The sequence below is a fragment of the Trichomycterus rosablanca genome, chromosome 6 (genome assembly GCF_030014385.1).
Source record: "Trichomycterus rosablanca isolate fTriRos1 chromosome 6, fTriRos1.hap1, whole genome shotgun sequence".
Taxonomy (NCBI): domain Eukaryota; kingdom Metazoa; phylum Chordata; class Actinopteri; order Siluriformes; family Trichomycteridae; genus Trichomycterus; species Trichomycterus rosablanca.
The window spans coordinates 37,805,783-37,822,101 of NC_085993.1; the positions used below are offsets into that span (position 1 = coordinate 37,805,783).

The 16,319-nt window shown below is 41.4% G+C and overlaps 1 protein-coding gene across 1 annotated transcript in view; it reads left to right on the forward strand.

Annotated features, from left to right (window-relative positions):
* mgat3b (beta-1,4-mannosyl-glycoprotein 4-beta-N-acetylglucosaminyltransferase b) overlaps positions 1 to 16,076 on the forward strand; it is an 80,903-nt gene extending 64,827 nt beyond the window's left edge. Inside the window, exons 2-3 of the mRNA XM_062996916.1 lie at positions 11,126 to 11,453; positions 14,666 to 16,076. Coding sequence (XP_062852986.1) covers positions 11,127 to 11,453; positions 14,666 to 16,057 — 1,719 coding nt within the window. The 5' untranslated portion in view covers position 11,126 and the 3' untranslated portion in view covers positions 16,058 to 16,076. The remainder of the gene's footprint in view (positions 1 to 11,125; positions 11,454 to 14,665) is intronic.
* The last annotated feature ends 243 nt before the right edge of the window (positions 16,077 to 16,319 follow it).

Below are 16,319 nucleotides of genomic sequence, written 5' to 3' on the forward strand. Positions count from 1 at the left end.
AGAAGTGTCTGTGGTAAAGGAGTACAATATTAATTTAGATATACATTATAAATTTACAGTATAAATGTGGCATTTTGACACCAAACACAGAATTTAGCCTCCAAGAAAAACAACAAATTGTCCAAGACTTAAAAGGCAGACTGCAATCACAAGAGGATACGTTACAATCGGCCCTTTGAGGGCCACCATAATGCAGATGTGGCCCTCGGTGAAAATTAGTTTGACACCCCTGTTGTAGCCCTGTTGTAGACTTCAGAGATGCTTTTCTGTTGAGTTACTCTAGATTTCTGTTAATTTGTACCAGTCTGGTCATTTTCCTCTCCTGTTTGCTCCTGCAAAACAGATTTTATTCTTTCCCACACCATTGTGTGTAAGCTTTAGACATTGTTGTGTATAAAAACACTTTTCTGTTAAACCTGCCTATCCGACAACAACAACCATGCCACAGTCAAAGTCTCTGAAATCATTTTTGATGCTCATGTTTGATGTAAACATTAACCAAAGCTCTTGACCCGTCATTAACCTAAGGTTTTGACCCATATGTGAATGGCCATGCTGCTGCTGTCACATGATAGGCTGATTAAAGAATTACACGAATTAGCAGATGTGACTAAGTGTGACTAATTGTGTGAGTCTGTAAAAGAGAACTTCTCTTTCCTTATTCTTTCTCTTTGTATGATTTTTTTCTCTTTTATGTTTATGTGTTCAGCCACAACTATTGTAATAAATCAATCATATAAAAGGCAAGGTCTATAAAGACCTGATGTCAGAGCCCTGACATCAGCCCCACTGAACAGCTTTGGAATAAACAAGAACATAAATTCTTGTGAGAAGCCTTGTTTTTGAAATGGCATGTCCAGCAAGCTCATGATTAGGTGTCCAAACACTTTTGGCCATATAGTATTTATGTATATATAGTTACAAAGCAACTTTTATATTTTTTAGTATAATTAACCATTATAACTGGTCACAGTCTGGTGTGCTATATATATATCAAAGAGACAGGCTCAATCCAGCCCATGGGCCACCTGATTAATAGCCCTGCTGTAATGAAACTGCTACACATAAACGGCAGATTCAAACTGGAGGTCTGAGAAGAAACGGAGGTAATAAAATGCTTTAATAAGTAAGACTGAGACAATTACATCAGTAAAGCTTACCTGAACCTGTACTGATAACCATTTATCAGCCAAAAAATTCTATTTCAAGATAACGCCAATGTGTTTTTACAGTGGTTCGTAGTTCTACACCAGTTAAAGAGAAACTGTTACATTGGTCTATATATACACCAATCAGCCATAACATTAAAACCACCTCCTTGTTTCTACACTCACTGTCCATTTCATCAGCTCCACTTACCATATAGAAGCACTTTGTAGTTCTACAATTACTGACTGTAGTCCATCTGTTTCTCTGCATTCTTTGTTAGCCTGCTTTCATGCTGTTCTTCAATGGTCAAGACTCTCCCAGGACCACCACAGAGCAGGTATTATTTGGGTGATGGATTATTCTCAGCACTGCAGTGACACTGACATGGTGGTGGTGAGTATGAGTGGATAAGACACAGCAATGCTGATGAAGTTTTTAAACACCTCACTGTCAGGGCGGCACGGTGGCTAAGTGGGTAGCACTGTCGCCTCACAGCAAGAAGGTCCTGGGTTTGATCCCCAGGTGGGGCGGTCTGGGTTCTTTCTGTGTGGAGTTTGCATGTTCTCCCTGTGTCCGCGTGGGTTTCCTCCGGGTGCTCCGGTTTCCTCCCACAGTCCAAAGACATGCAAGTGAGGTGAATTGGAGACACTAAATTGTCCATGACTGTGTTTGATATAACCTTGTGAAATGATGAACCTTGTGTAATGAGTAACTACCGTTCCTGTCATGAATGTAACCAAAGTGTAAAACATGACATTAAAATCCTAATAAACAAACAAACAAACCTCACTATCAGAATAGTCCACCAACCAAATATATCCAGCCAACAGCGCCCCGTGGGCAGCATCCTGTGACCACTGATGAAGGTCTAGAAGATGACCAACTCAAATTGCAGCAATAGATGAGCGATCGTCTCTGACTTTACATCTACAAGGTGGACTAACTAGGTAGGAGTGTCTAATAGAGTGGACAGTGAGTGGACACGGTATTTAAAAACTCCAGCAGTGCTGCTGTGTCTTATCCACTCATACCAGCACAACACACACTAACACACCACCACCATGTCATTGTCACTGCAGTGCTGAGAATCATCCACCACCTAAATAATACCTGCTCTGTGGTGGTCCTGTGAGGGTCCTGATCACTGAAGAACAGGGTGAAAGCAGGCGTAAAAAGGTATGTAGAGAAACAGATGGACTACAGTCAGTAATTGTAGAACTACAATGTGCATCTATATGGTAAGTGGAGCTGATAAAATGGACAGTGAGTGTAGAAACAAGGAGGTGGTTTTAATGTTAAGCCCGTCAGCACATCTGCTGTATTTTTTGTCTAGAGAACAATAGATAGCATCACACAGCGAGCCTTAACAAAGCTTATGACTAAATCCAATAATCAAACAGAGTTAGTAGTTCGACTAAGCGGATTAAAAAAAAATCAATTTATGTTGATGACTTTTAGCTTGTTCTTGCCTAATTATTGTTGAATAGGTTAACAGGAATGGATGTTGGCAGCTGGAGGAATAATGGAGTGATTGTAGGACAGAGACGCTGGAAGGACACAAGGACACAATACTCACTGCTCGTCTGTAGTGTCAGAAAAAAATTACCCAGATTGTGAGCTGATACAATCTGATCTGTTACACACTCGTCTAAGTGGTATGTAACAGATATCGAGAGAGGTTATGATGGATGCATTTTACAGAGTGTCCCACACATTTTTATGTCTGTACATAAACGCCTGCTATTTCAAAAATGTCCGACACCTACTGGAGGCTGTTGTCTTAAGGGCTATATTTTTTTTCAGAAAGCTACCCCCTCACAGAGTGGGTTGTTCCATTAGGTATGCCATTAGGCCTAGTTTGTTTTAGTTTTTTTCAGAAAGCTACCCCCTCACAGAGTGGCTTGTGCCATTAGATATATGTAGAAATTTTGCTATTACGTATATGTCAGCACAGTTAATATACATTTTGTTTAGAAGTTAGAATTGCTATGCAGATACATGGTGATATTTTGTGCCAGTTGTTGACAATGATAAGGTGTAAATTCTGTTAAAAAGGTCAGAAATCAGAGTATTAAAATATACCTTTTCTTGTCATTAATTGGTACCTTTAAGCATAATGTTTGTACCTTTAGTATATTCACTGATCAGCCATAACATTAAAACCACCTTCTTGTTTCTACACTCACTGTCCATTTTATCAGCTCCACTTACCATATAGAAGCACTTTGTACTGTAGTTCTACAATTAATGACTGTAGTCCATCTGTTTCCCTGCATGCTTTGTTAGCTCCTTTCATGCTGTTCTTCAATGGTTAGTACCCCCACAGGACCATCACAGAGCAGGTTTTACTTGGTGGTGGATCATTCTCAGCCGTTACAATGACATGGTGGTGGTGTGTTAGTGTGTGTTGTGCTGGTATAAGTGGATCAGACACAGCACCGCTGTGAAATATAAATACCAGTGTCCGTTCACTGTCCACTCTATTAGACACTCTTACCTTGCTGGTCCATTTTGTAGATGTAAAGTCAGAGACGATCGCTCATCTATTGCTGCTGTTTGAGTTGGTCATCTTCAAGACCTTCATCAGTGGGCACAGGACGCTGCCCACAGGGCAATGTTGGCTGGATGTTTTTGGTTGGTGGACTATTCTCAGTCCAGCAGTGACAGTGAGGTGTTTAAAAAACTCCATCAGCATTGCTGTGTCTTAACCACTCATACCAGCACAACACACACTAACACACCACCACCATGTCATTGTCACTGCAGTGCTGAGAATGATCCAACACCTAAATAATACCTGCTCTGTAGTGGTCCTGTGGGGGTCCTGACTATTAAAGAACAGCATGAAAGGGGGCTAACAAAGCATGCAGAGAAACAGGTGGACTACAGTCAGTAATTGTAGAACTACAAAGTGCTTCTATATGGTAAGTGGAGCTGATGAAATGGACAGTGATTGTTGAAACAAGGAGGTGGTCATAATGTTATGCCAGATCGGTGTATATATTTTACGTCAGCATTATAAAATGTCCCAACTTTTCTGAAAATGGGGTTTGCACAAGCACTCAGTAGGGTTGAGGTCTGGAATTCCAAAAGGCTATATCAATTGTATCTAGAGGGGGTTAGTAGTGGTACTGCTACTTTTTGCAGTGTACGAGTTCCATCTTCAGCAAAACAACGCTTTACAGCTGGTACAATATAGTTGCATTTGAATTACAAACATATTTCTGGTCCTTGTGGCCAAATAACTTTGTTTTTGTGCTGTATTTCATCATAAAAGTTTTCTGTTAGTAATAACTGTGTCCCAACAGCTTCTAATTTATTGTAGAACTGCTTTTTGGTTCTGTTATTACTCTGGGCATGAGATGGCAGAGACCACAATTCCAAGTGCTTTTTAAATAAGGGTATTTGTATGTACGGGTGATTACTCATTGTGAAGTGACATTGCTTTTTTTTCCTTCCAAGGCTCTACGTGGCCCTATTAATTTTAGCAAGGAGAAGCAATCAACTGTATTCAACTAGGGTAGCATGGTGGCTAGGTGGGTAGCACTGTCGCCTCACAGCAAGAAGGTCCTAGGTTTAATTTAAAGGTGGAGCAGTCTGGGTTCTTTCTGTGTGGAGTTTGCATGTTGTCAGGGTTCCTCCCATAGTCCAGAGACATGCAGTCAGGTTCATTGGATACACAAAATTGCCGTAAAGTGTGTGTGTGAGCCTGTAATGGACTAGCGACCTGTTTAATGTGTTTACTACCTTTCACACAGTGAATTGTACCCACTGTGACCCTAAATAGGATGAAGCGATGGTAAAACAGACAGTGAATGAAGGAATAAAGGCATTATGAATTCCAAATTGCTAGTCATGTTTATTAACTTACTGTATGTCTATTTTTAGCCCAGCATATTTTTAGAATGTCTGCATTAATTTCCTTCAGGCACTCTTAGAGTAGCAGCTGCCTTGAGTGATTGTGTGGTGCCCTGCAATTGATAGTCTTCTATTTTTTTAGGGTGTATTTCTGCCCTGTAGCCAGTGTTTCTAGTATAGTCTGGACCAGAACAAAACAAAAGCGGGCAATAAATTACGGCACATCGGCCAAAATCCAAAACACAGCCAAAAAAAATCATATCCATTGCTTACCTTAGCTTATGTTCTTCTAGAGGCTATTAAATTTATAACCGTGTGTTGTCCCATTAGGAATATAATCCGTTATTTTTCCAGTCAAGCGTTTCATTCACACATCATCCGTGTGGCGCAAACTGAATAAATACAAATAACAGCATTTCTTACTAAAAATTAAAATCAGAAGGTCTGATTGGTTCAGAAAGAGGTCTTTCAACCATTAGTGGCAATTCTGTAGGAGCGTTTTATCCACCCCAGTTGTTCCTGTGAAGTGCACTACGTAGGGTATTCCACCATTTTAAGTGAGATTCTGTGTAGGGAGTAGGAAGCGACGCTTCCTAACTAAGCCGGAAGCTGGATGTAACATTTACCTATTGCATATACAGTATATATATATATATACATAATTGTCACACGTAACTAATGTTAACACATGCTGACGCTAGGGACTCTTGTTGTTTATGAGTCATCGCACACACAGCGACTTCAGACTCGACTCGGACTCGTTTCAAATAGACTCATGACTTGCGAGTCTGAAGTCGCTGTGTGTGCGATTTACGTGCCCCATCTCTGGTCTGGACAGACTATGACCCTTACCAGAATAAAGTAGTTACTGATTAAATCCCTCATTTTGTGTTGCAGCTTCCAGACTATCAAGGTCCCTTTAGTTTCATTCATCTATTTCATTTCTTTATTTAAGAGGTTAACTCACTACTTGACCCTCGTTTTAAAAACTGTCCAATAAATGTAATACATATTCACAACTGTCAACACACGATACAGCTAATAGCATAGAAAATGCACTGTGGTTACCCACAATGCCATTACTGTTCATTTCTTCCTAAAGGACCACTGCGGTAACAGCTTCATAAGAAACACTGTAACCCAAACACACTGAAGCATTAAAAAAATCACATCACATCAAACTCTTGAACTGTCCACTCACATCTCATCCAGACATAACATCTCACACACACTACTTTATATTTTACTCTGTTTATCATCATCTACATCCCAGTCAAAACATATGGTACAAATATTTAGTTTGTTAATTTAACAAGCTCTCAGTTTGGTCTGCCTCTGAGTTTTCTTGCCAATTGTGAGATTTGTGTTCGCTTGGATTAACAGGTGGCTGTAAAAACAAACACGGAGGGAAGATGCAGAAGCTCGTTTGATGTGAATCGCAGCTGAGGGGGAGAGGGAGCTTGTTTGGGTTCTTGGCAGCGTTACGATTCCTGAAGCTTCAAACCTGTTCATTCTGAAAAATGTCAGAAAAAGTCTGAATATAACACACAGTGTGTAATTTTATCCAACACTCAGTACATTTAACAGTGTAAAAAGACATACAAAAAAGCCATGTTAAATCAGGCTCAGGATTTTAAATCAGTGACTTGCAAATCCACTTTGGCCTGTAGTTAAATTTATTTCATATATTTGTATATATTTGTTTATGCATTTAACACCCTTTTTCTTCCGACTTTTAGCGTATCCAATTACACAATTGCGTTATGCTTCCTCTCTACTGAAGTTGATCTCAACCCTGGTTGAGGAGAGCCGAGACTGACACACCTCCCCTCCGACACGTGAAGTATCCAACTGCATCTTTTCACCTGCACAGGGCGAATTCATATGCGGATCAGCTTTGTGTATGGAGACGCTTTATCCCTCGACTCTGTTCAGGCGCCATCAATCAGCCAGCAGAGGTCGTATGTGTATCAGTTATGAGTTCCCCATCCGGCTCACACCATGTATGAACAACAGCCGATTGTTGTTCATGTAGGCTCCCAGCCTGCCGGATAGCAGAGCAGAGATTTGAAACGACGAGTTCGAAATGTCAGCTCTGGTGTGCTAGCGTGTTTGTAGCATATTGTTCCTCACATATGCCAGCTCATTGATTGCAACCCGCTTTTCTGCTTACCTCGGGCGAATCAGGCCCCAAGTTGGACCCTCTTCATCCCTTTTCTGTGCAGTTTCTCAGTTGCATGCTGTGGATGTTTTTGTGTTATTTTGGCCACTGCTTTTATTTTACCTTTAATTTTTTGTTTTGTTCTACTTTGGTTTAAAGGTTCAGGAATCTTAACGCTGTCAAGAACACAAACAAGCTCTGTCTTCTCCTACTTTGGTTATGTGTTCAGCAAATTGGGCTTATTTTCAATACTTGGATGGATGAATGGATAGATGGATGGATGGATGGATGGATGGATGGATGGATGGATGGATGGATGGATAGATAGATAGATAGATAGATAGATAGATAGATAGATAGGTACATAGATAGATGGATAGATAGATGGATAGATGGAAAGATAGATAGATAGATAGATAGATAGATAGATAGATAGATAGATAGATAGATAGATAGATAGATAGATAGATAGATAGATAGATAGATAGAATACCTTCCATAAGCATGTTTCAGTGGGCGTTCATAAGGTAGAGCTTAAACCAGAAACCCTTTTATTACAAGTAGAGACCCTTAACCATTAAACTACCACTATTCTAATATGGATGAGGTCAGGGCTCTGTACAGACCACTGAAGTTCTTTTATACAAAACCTATGTAAAGTTCTGTGGACCTTGTTTTATGCACGGGGCACAGTCAAGCCAGAAATGTGAATTATTTCTGATGCCAGTCTAACAGCAGTTGGTTGACCTTGTAGTGCAATTGCAGCTGAAAGCTGACACCATCTCAATCAAGTTCTTGACACTTACTCCAGTTTACTTGACATTAATACACTTCTATATGAATGATTAATTAAATAGAATTTAAGATACTAATTAAATTTTTAACCTGGTAGGTCAGTCTGAAATGTCTGACTTATCTACTGTTCTAAAGTACCTGGTACTGTCAGGCACAATCATGACCCATTAAGAGGGCATAATGCAGTATTTTCATGTCTTTTTTTTTTTATAACTTTGTGTTCTGGGCTGTGTTTTCTGACCACATACACAGAGAGGAAAGTTTGAGATGCATGCCAAGTGCGTTCACTGATTTGAATAAGTGAAGCAGACTGAAACGTTCAGTAGACCTTAAACCAACTGAGCCTGACCTTGTGTAACAAAATGCTAGGAGAATTAACAGGACACATCTGTGCAGATGTCGAGAACATAAAGAACATGGAGAAAAACACAACTGTATGTACAAGGGATAGAGAACAGAGATGATGCTAAAATAGATAACCTCCTGGTTACCTCCATATTTTGAATCATTTTTTGATCATTTAAGTATTGTGCTTAAAAAAAACATAGTGCTATGTTTTTTATTTGTTTTTTATCATCTGTCCTTTGTGGTGGACATCAGGTCTTGTTTGATCAAAAAATGTAAAGGTGTAATGTTATAATATTGTATTATTATTGTAATATTTTTGTATATATTTCAATTAAAATCTTAGAGGGTAACTTTTTCTTTAAACTGCATTTACTTAAATAGTCACCTAATACCTAGTTCACACTACACAATTTTTGCCCTGATTTTCGCTCAGCGACTGGTTGGTGCTATATTTGCCAACTCGGCGTTCGCTCGGTGATCGAAACTTAGCTCTCAATCGCTATGTGTGAACTACTCGACAACTCGATCCGAGCGGCTCGCCGAGCGCTTGACTGAAGCGAGATTTCTAGCATGTCAGATATCTGAATCTGAGTTGCCTGACTGGCAGTGAGTGCTATGTCGAACAGCCCATGAGAACGCAAGATACGGGGTGAGGGGAAACGCAGGGGAGGAGTTGTAAAAAGGTGGGACGGGGCGTAATATACAGTAGTTTATATCAGAATACATCGGCACACACAAGTTTTACAGTATTTCTGACCTGATCGTTCTCTACAAAACATAACACCAACATTACATTGCAAAAATATTTATTAACCTCCAACTTACTATAGAACAATCCATGCTGTTCGTGTAGCCAAATCCACTCAGATTCATTTATTTTTCCTCCTTGATTTTACGCTGCACATTAGAGCACAAACTTTGATCGCTCGCTACTTGTTGACGTGCATTTTTGGACGTAGTATCGTTAAACCCCTCGTCACTTCTCGTGTTTGTTTTTGTGACAGAGCGTAGTTTGGGAGACCAGAGAAGCTCGCCTGCGATTCCAATTGGTGATAGATGGTGTAGTGTGAAACCCCCTATTGCCGATCAGTCATGTAGTGTGAAATACACGCCGACTTGAAAAACTCCCGATTACAAGAGATCCGGTCGTGTAGTGTGAACTGTACAGTGACCTGACGACTTGGAAAGTTGTGTAGTGTGAACTTGGCATAAAGATCACATCACACAGCATTTACAGCATCACGCATGGTATAACAGGAAGCAGTTTTTTGTCTTTGAAACACACATTTAATACATTTGACAAATGTTTCCTTTTGCATCCTGCTCTCCTGCATGGTGATGCATGTACTGCATTCAGTATTTTTGGCAAATGCAGTGCCCCATATTTTTTGTCATTAGGCTGTGGTTCAACAGGCCTCCTCTTCTCCCAGCTCTACAGTCTAGCCCTCCTCTTCCTCATCTCCTGACAGCCCTAAATCTGCATAATTTCTGAATCAAATCTTTTCTGCCATGTGTCTGTGTAGACGCCCAGCCAGTGGTAGTTTCTTTTTTCAGCATTGTTTTATGTGAACACCTTTCCCAAGTGCTAAGGGTTTTTTTTTTAAGTTCACAGGCGTAATTATGTTTAGAGGCAAAAGAGACCTTTCATTTATCCAGTCACGCTTGTTCATTCTTTCCTGTCACACTCTCTGCCAGCACTTAGCCACCTTCCCTGCTGTTACTGTGTATGGGGCTAAGAACGGAAGGAAGGCAGAAAGAAAAAGAAAGGGAATGCATGAAATGAATGGGCAAGAGGAATTTTAAATACTGAAGGAAACAGGAATCCAGGATAAAAGACAGTGGTCACTTTTCTTCTTTGTCCTCTTTCCTTCTTTCTGTTCACATACAGTGCATGTACAGATGAAGGCAAGCCAGAAGGCTTTTTGATGGGAGCCCAAGGGGTCAGTGTCCTTTTTCTTCAACTTTTTTTGTTGAATTTTCTTCTTTAAAGGCATGAGAGCCTCTCTCACTTTCTCCGTTCATAACTCTGTTATCCCCCTGCGGCAGAACCCACGCTGAAAAATATGACCTCTCCAGATTTAGCGGGCCGCGAGCTCTCAGACACAGTAACTTGACATTCAGGTTGTGTATCAGATGCTATTGCAGCCAGATTGGATGTCACCGCTGCTGTCTGGGTTTTATGCTTAGGGTGGACTGCAATCGATACGGGAGATAAAGATGAATGCAGGACTAGACGCAAGATAGGTGACCTTAAATATAATGCGAGGGTCAGCGAGAAATTCATTCGACCTTCACTACAGGACAGAAATTGTGTGGCCTTATGGCCCTGTTCACATTTAATATTAACATCAGTCTCCGGTCATTTTATTACAAGCGAACAGTGTACAGTCCAGGTGTTAAAGGTACAAAGTTTGGGAACATGGTCCAAGGTATCTTGGGTATAGTTCTGGGATGCATTTCACAACATTCTGAGGCTTACTGTGTTGTCACCTGCATGCACCCATAGCACTCTGCAGGGTAATAACAGCAAATGCAGATGTGTACTAATCGAATCTAATTGAATCGTCATTCCCATTTGTTAACAAGTGGTGTTGAGCTTAACATTTAAAAACCCCATACATGCACATCAAAGGTTTTAAGATATTTTTTAGTGACAACATGGTGTATGGGTGAGGGTATTCCTGCCCCATGTTGAATGTTTCTGAACGTAGCACATTTCTAACCAATATAAAGCAGTTAATGAATGAAAATAGATGAATGAATCTCTCCAACTTCGTTTTCTAACCAATCCCCCCTCTCGCTCTTATATTTCAGGATGAAAATGCGACGTCACAGGGTGTTCTTGCTTTGCACCGTAGGGCTTTGTGTCATTTCTTTTCTTCACTATTACAAAGCCCTGCACTACGTATCTCTGCTGCGCGAACTGTCAGCACCCTACCCCAACATCAAGTCCTTCATCATGGTGTCTGGCTTTTTCTGGAAAGACAGGGCCACCCCGCTGTCCAGTGTTTCTCCACCTAATACCAAACTACAGGTTCAGAAGGAAATAAGAGACCAGATGGCAGTTTCAGTCAGAGAACCAATAGCTCCCTATTCTTGGCCGAAACAAGAGGAACCACCACACAAGGATCCAGATCCTGAGGTAAAGTTGATCTTTTGATGCAAGACTATGTATTAAGTCTATGTTGACACTCACTACCAAGGACTTTTTTTTAACTATTGTAATACATTAGACCATCGTTCTTTAAGGGTGAGCTCTACACAGGTGATGCCAATGGGCCTTAGTAACCAATAGATAATAAATATACACCGATCAGCCATAACATTAAAACCACCTTCTTTGTTTCTACACACATTGTCCATTTTATCGGCTTCACTTACCACATAGTTCTACAATTACCATCTGTTTCATGCTGTTCTTCAATGGTCAGGACTCTCCCAGGACCACTACAGAGCAGGTATTATTTAGGTGTTGGATCATTCTCAGCACTGCAGTGACAATGACATGGTGGTGGTGTGTTAGTGTGTGTTGTGCTGGTATGAGTGGATCAGACACAGCAATGCTGATGGAGTTTTTAAACACCTCACTGTCACTGCTGGACTAAGAATAGTCCACCAGCCAAAAATATCCAGCCAACAGTGCCCCATGGGCAGCATCCTGTGACCACTGATGAAGGTCTAGAAGATAACCAACTCAAACAGCAGCAATAGATGAGCGATTGTCTCTGACTTTACATCTACAAGGGTGGACCAACTAGGTAGGAGTGTCTAATAGAGTGGACAGTGAGTGGACACTGTACTTAAAAACTCCAGCAGTGCTGCTGTGTCTGATCCACTCATACAAGCACAACACACACTGCAGTGCTGAGAATCATCCACCACCTAAATAATACCTGCTCTGTGGTGGTCCTGTGGGGGTCCTGACCATTGAAGAACAGGGTGAAAGCAGTCTAAAAATGTATGTAGAGAAACAGATGGACTACAGTCAGTAATTGTAGAACTATAAAGTGCTTCTATATGGTAAGTGGAGCTGATAAAATGGACAGTGAGGGTAGAAACAAGGAAGTGGTTTTAATATTATGGCTGATTGGTATATAGTTATTAAATAATGCCTACAAACATAACAGTTAAAATAGTAAAGACACTACTGGCCACAATGCACACACTGGAGGTAATAAAGACAGCATATGACAATAAAATGTATGGAAATATACAACAAAGGGTCCACATATAATCAAAACAGCTAGATTTATGAATACATATAAAAAATAAGAATTCGTAGCAGAGCTGTTGCAGGGAAAATTTTTTTGCGTTAATCTTGTTGCTGTCTGAGCAGCACTTGATGAATCACAGAGAACATGGATTTGAAGTTAAAAAGGAGGAGCCACTCATTTCCTTCAAATGATGTACAGAAACTAATTAAAATTGCTTGAAATTACTGATAACAAGAGCTTTAAGAAATAAGACATATATGAATGCAAGCTAGAAAGTAAGCAATAGCTAAAACATCAAATTTAAGAACCGTTAGTAGAAAACATAGGTCAGACTTACTTACAGTGTGAACCAAAAGGTCAATATTTATGCCGTCTACTATCAGTATGACAGTATTGCTAAATTAGTCTGTAATAAAATATTGTACTCTATAAAACAAATGAACTCAAATTACATTGGTCAGAATACACTGATCAGCCATAACATAAAATTTTATCAGCTCCACTTACCATATAGAAGCACTTTGTAGTTCTACAATTACTGACTGTAGTCCATCAGTTTCTCTGCATGCTTTGTTAGATACCTTTCATGCTGTTCTTCAATAGTCAGGACTCTCTCAGGACCACCACAGAGTAGGTATTATTTAGGTGGTGGATCATTCTCAGCACTGCAGTGACACTGACATGGTGGTGGTGTGTTAGTGTGTGTTGTGCTGGTATGAGTGGATCAGACACAGCAGCGCTGCTGGAGTTTTTACATACAGTGTCCACTCACTGTCCACTCTATAAGACACTCCTACCTAGTTGGTCCACCTTGTAGATGTAAAGTCACGGGGCACTGTTGGCTGGATATATTTTTGGTTGGTGGACTATTCTCAGTCCAGCTGTGACAGTGAGGTGTTTTAAAACTCCAGCAGCGCTGCTGTGTCTGATCAACTCATACCAGCACAACACACACTAACACACCACCACCATGTCAGTGTCATTGCAGTGCTGAGAATGATCCATCACCCAAATAATACCTGCTCTGTGGTGGTCCTGGGAGAGTTCTGACCATTGAAGAACATGGTGAAAGGAGGCTAACAAAGCATGCAGAGAAACAGATGGACTACAGTCAGTAATTGTAGAACTACAAAGTGCTTCTATATGGAAAGTGGAGCTGATAAAATGGACAGTGAGTGCAGAAACAAGGAGGTGGTTTTAATGTTTTGGTTGATCGTGTACATTGTAACATCTACAAATCCCTATCAGGAACAAATATAAATTATTGCACATTATTATCAGAAATAGTATGAACTCCTCTCCATACAGAAATAGTATAACCCTGAATACATAAAATTTGTATCCAAAGCAGTTGCTTACAGTCTAAGCAATTGAGGGTTAAGGGCCTTGCTCAAGGGCCCAACAGTGACAACCTGTCAGTGGTGGAGTTTTAACCAGCAACCTTCTGCCTACAAATGTTAAAAAGGTCATGTAAGGCTGCTCAGGTGGCGCAGCAGTAAAAACACACGCTGGAACCAGAGCTGGTATCTCGAATACATCGTATCGAATCTCAGCTCTGCCTGCCGGCTAGGCTGAGCGGCCACATGAACAACAACGATTGGCCTGTTGTTCAGATATGGGCGGGACTAAGTCGGATGGGGTCTCTCTCTCATGACTCTGCTGGATGATTGATGGCGCCTGCACATAGATGAGAAAAGAGTGCTCTTGGGGTGTGTCTTTCCATACACAATGCTGAGCTGCACTGCACTCGTCAAAGTCTAGGTGATAAGATGCATATGGCATGCTGCCCACATGTCGGAGGGGGCGTGGGTTAGCTTCGTTCATGACACAATCGGGCAATTGGACGCACTAAAAAGGGAGAAAAAGGGGAAAAAAATGCATTAAACTAAAATATAAAAAAAAAAAAAAAAAAAAAAAAAAGGTCATGTAATAGGGGTAACCTAATGCCTGTCTTAACTGTTTTGGTACATGCTGCAGCCATTAAATGAAGCATAAGCATATATACAAAAACAAAAAACACCTGTCCTAACTTTTAGGAATTGGGTTTGTACTTATATGTTTTTTTATTTAACTTTAAAATTAATAACTGAATATAAAAAAATCTGAAACTTGAAATTTGTTTCCTTGTCCTGTTTAATAGGAGAAGAAGGGAAACTCCAGTACGCCAGTACTGCGACCAAATTCCAATCGCAACGTGGCTGTAAAGTATACGAAACCCCCGAAAACATCAAGTCCAGACCCTACTATGTTTTTGGGAGGCTTACACAAGAGCTTCTTTAAGCTCCAGGACAACAAAACATCCTATTTTGTACACACCAAAGCTGGAGCCTTATGTTTCCGTCAGGGGACAGAAGTGGGGCCTCCTAGAGATGATTCTTGGGCAGTAAAAAGTGTTCACCAGAGGAATATCCTGCAGGTTGCGGAGGACTTCAACACTCGATTGAAGATGGGGGAAGACTCAAATTCTACCCGGATAAAACATACACAGGGCAAACGCTTGGTAAAGTGTGTGTGCCGATCTGGCTGGCATGGCCCCTACTGTGGTGTTCCTACTATGGTTTACCACTCAAACCTGCCCACCAAAGAGAGATTGACTCCTCGTGAGAAACCACGGCGCATCATCAATGCTATCAATGTCAACCATGAGTTTGATCTACTTCACGCCCGCTTCCGCGAGCTAAGTGACGTCGTTGACGTCTTTCTAGTGTGCGAGTCCAACTTCACTGCATACGGTGAGAGGCGTCCACTTAGCTTCCTGCACCTACTGCGCAACGGGACCTACAACTACATACGCCACAAGATCCTGTATGTATTCCTGGATCACTTTCCTGAGGGCGGCAGGCAGGATGGGTGGATCGCCGATGACTATCTGCGCACTTTTCTAACACAGAACGGCATGAGCAGGTTGCAAGGTGTACGCCGTGACGACGTATTCCTTATTAACGATGCTGATGAGATCCCTGCCCAGGAGGGCATCCTCTTTCTCAAACTGTTTGATGGATGGACCGAGCCCTTTGGCATCCACATGCGCAAGTCACTGTACGGCTTTTTCTGGAAGCAGCTCGGCTCTCTTGAGGTGGTCTCGGGATGCACAGTGGGGATGTTGAAGGAGGTCTACGAGAACGATGGGATCCGTCTGCGTCGACGGGAGTACTACACGATGCCTAATTTTCGCAAGTACGAGAACGACACAGGCCACATCTTGGTGCAGTGGTCAGTTGGAAGCCCGATCCATTTTGCTGGCTGGCACTGCTCCTGGTGCTTTGCCCCCGAGGGCATCCACTTAAAACTTGTATCTGCTCAGAATGGTGACTTTCCCCGATGGGGTGACTACGAAGACAAGAGGGACCTTAACTACATTCGTGGGCTGATCCGGACTGGCGGCTGGTTTGACGGCTCTGTACAGGAATATCCTCCGTCGGACCCTAAGGAGCACATGTATGCTCCGAAGCACATGTTCAAATACTTTGAGCACTATCGCTACCTGCTGGAGAACCCTTATGCCAAGCAGCCCAGCCTGAGTGCAGGGTAATAGGGTGACTGGGTTTTAGATCTACTTCATCTGGATAATGAAGGTAAAAAGGGGTCCAGTGAGACATATCGGGGAGGGAGGGAGCTTTGCCTACATCATTTTCCTCCTTGCTTGCTCTTCGGACCAGACCCCAAAGGTTACCCCACTGTTATGAGATCCATCCTGTGGTGGGTGGGACCAGTCAAGGCATTGGACGAACGATTTTGTTTGTTTTTAAATTTATGTTGCTGTTTACCCAGTGAACTTACAGAATACTTAAGAC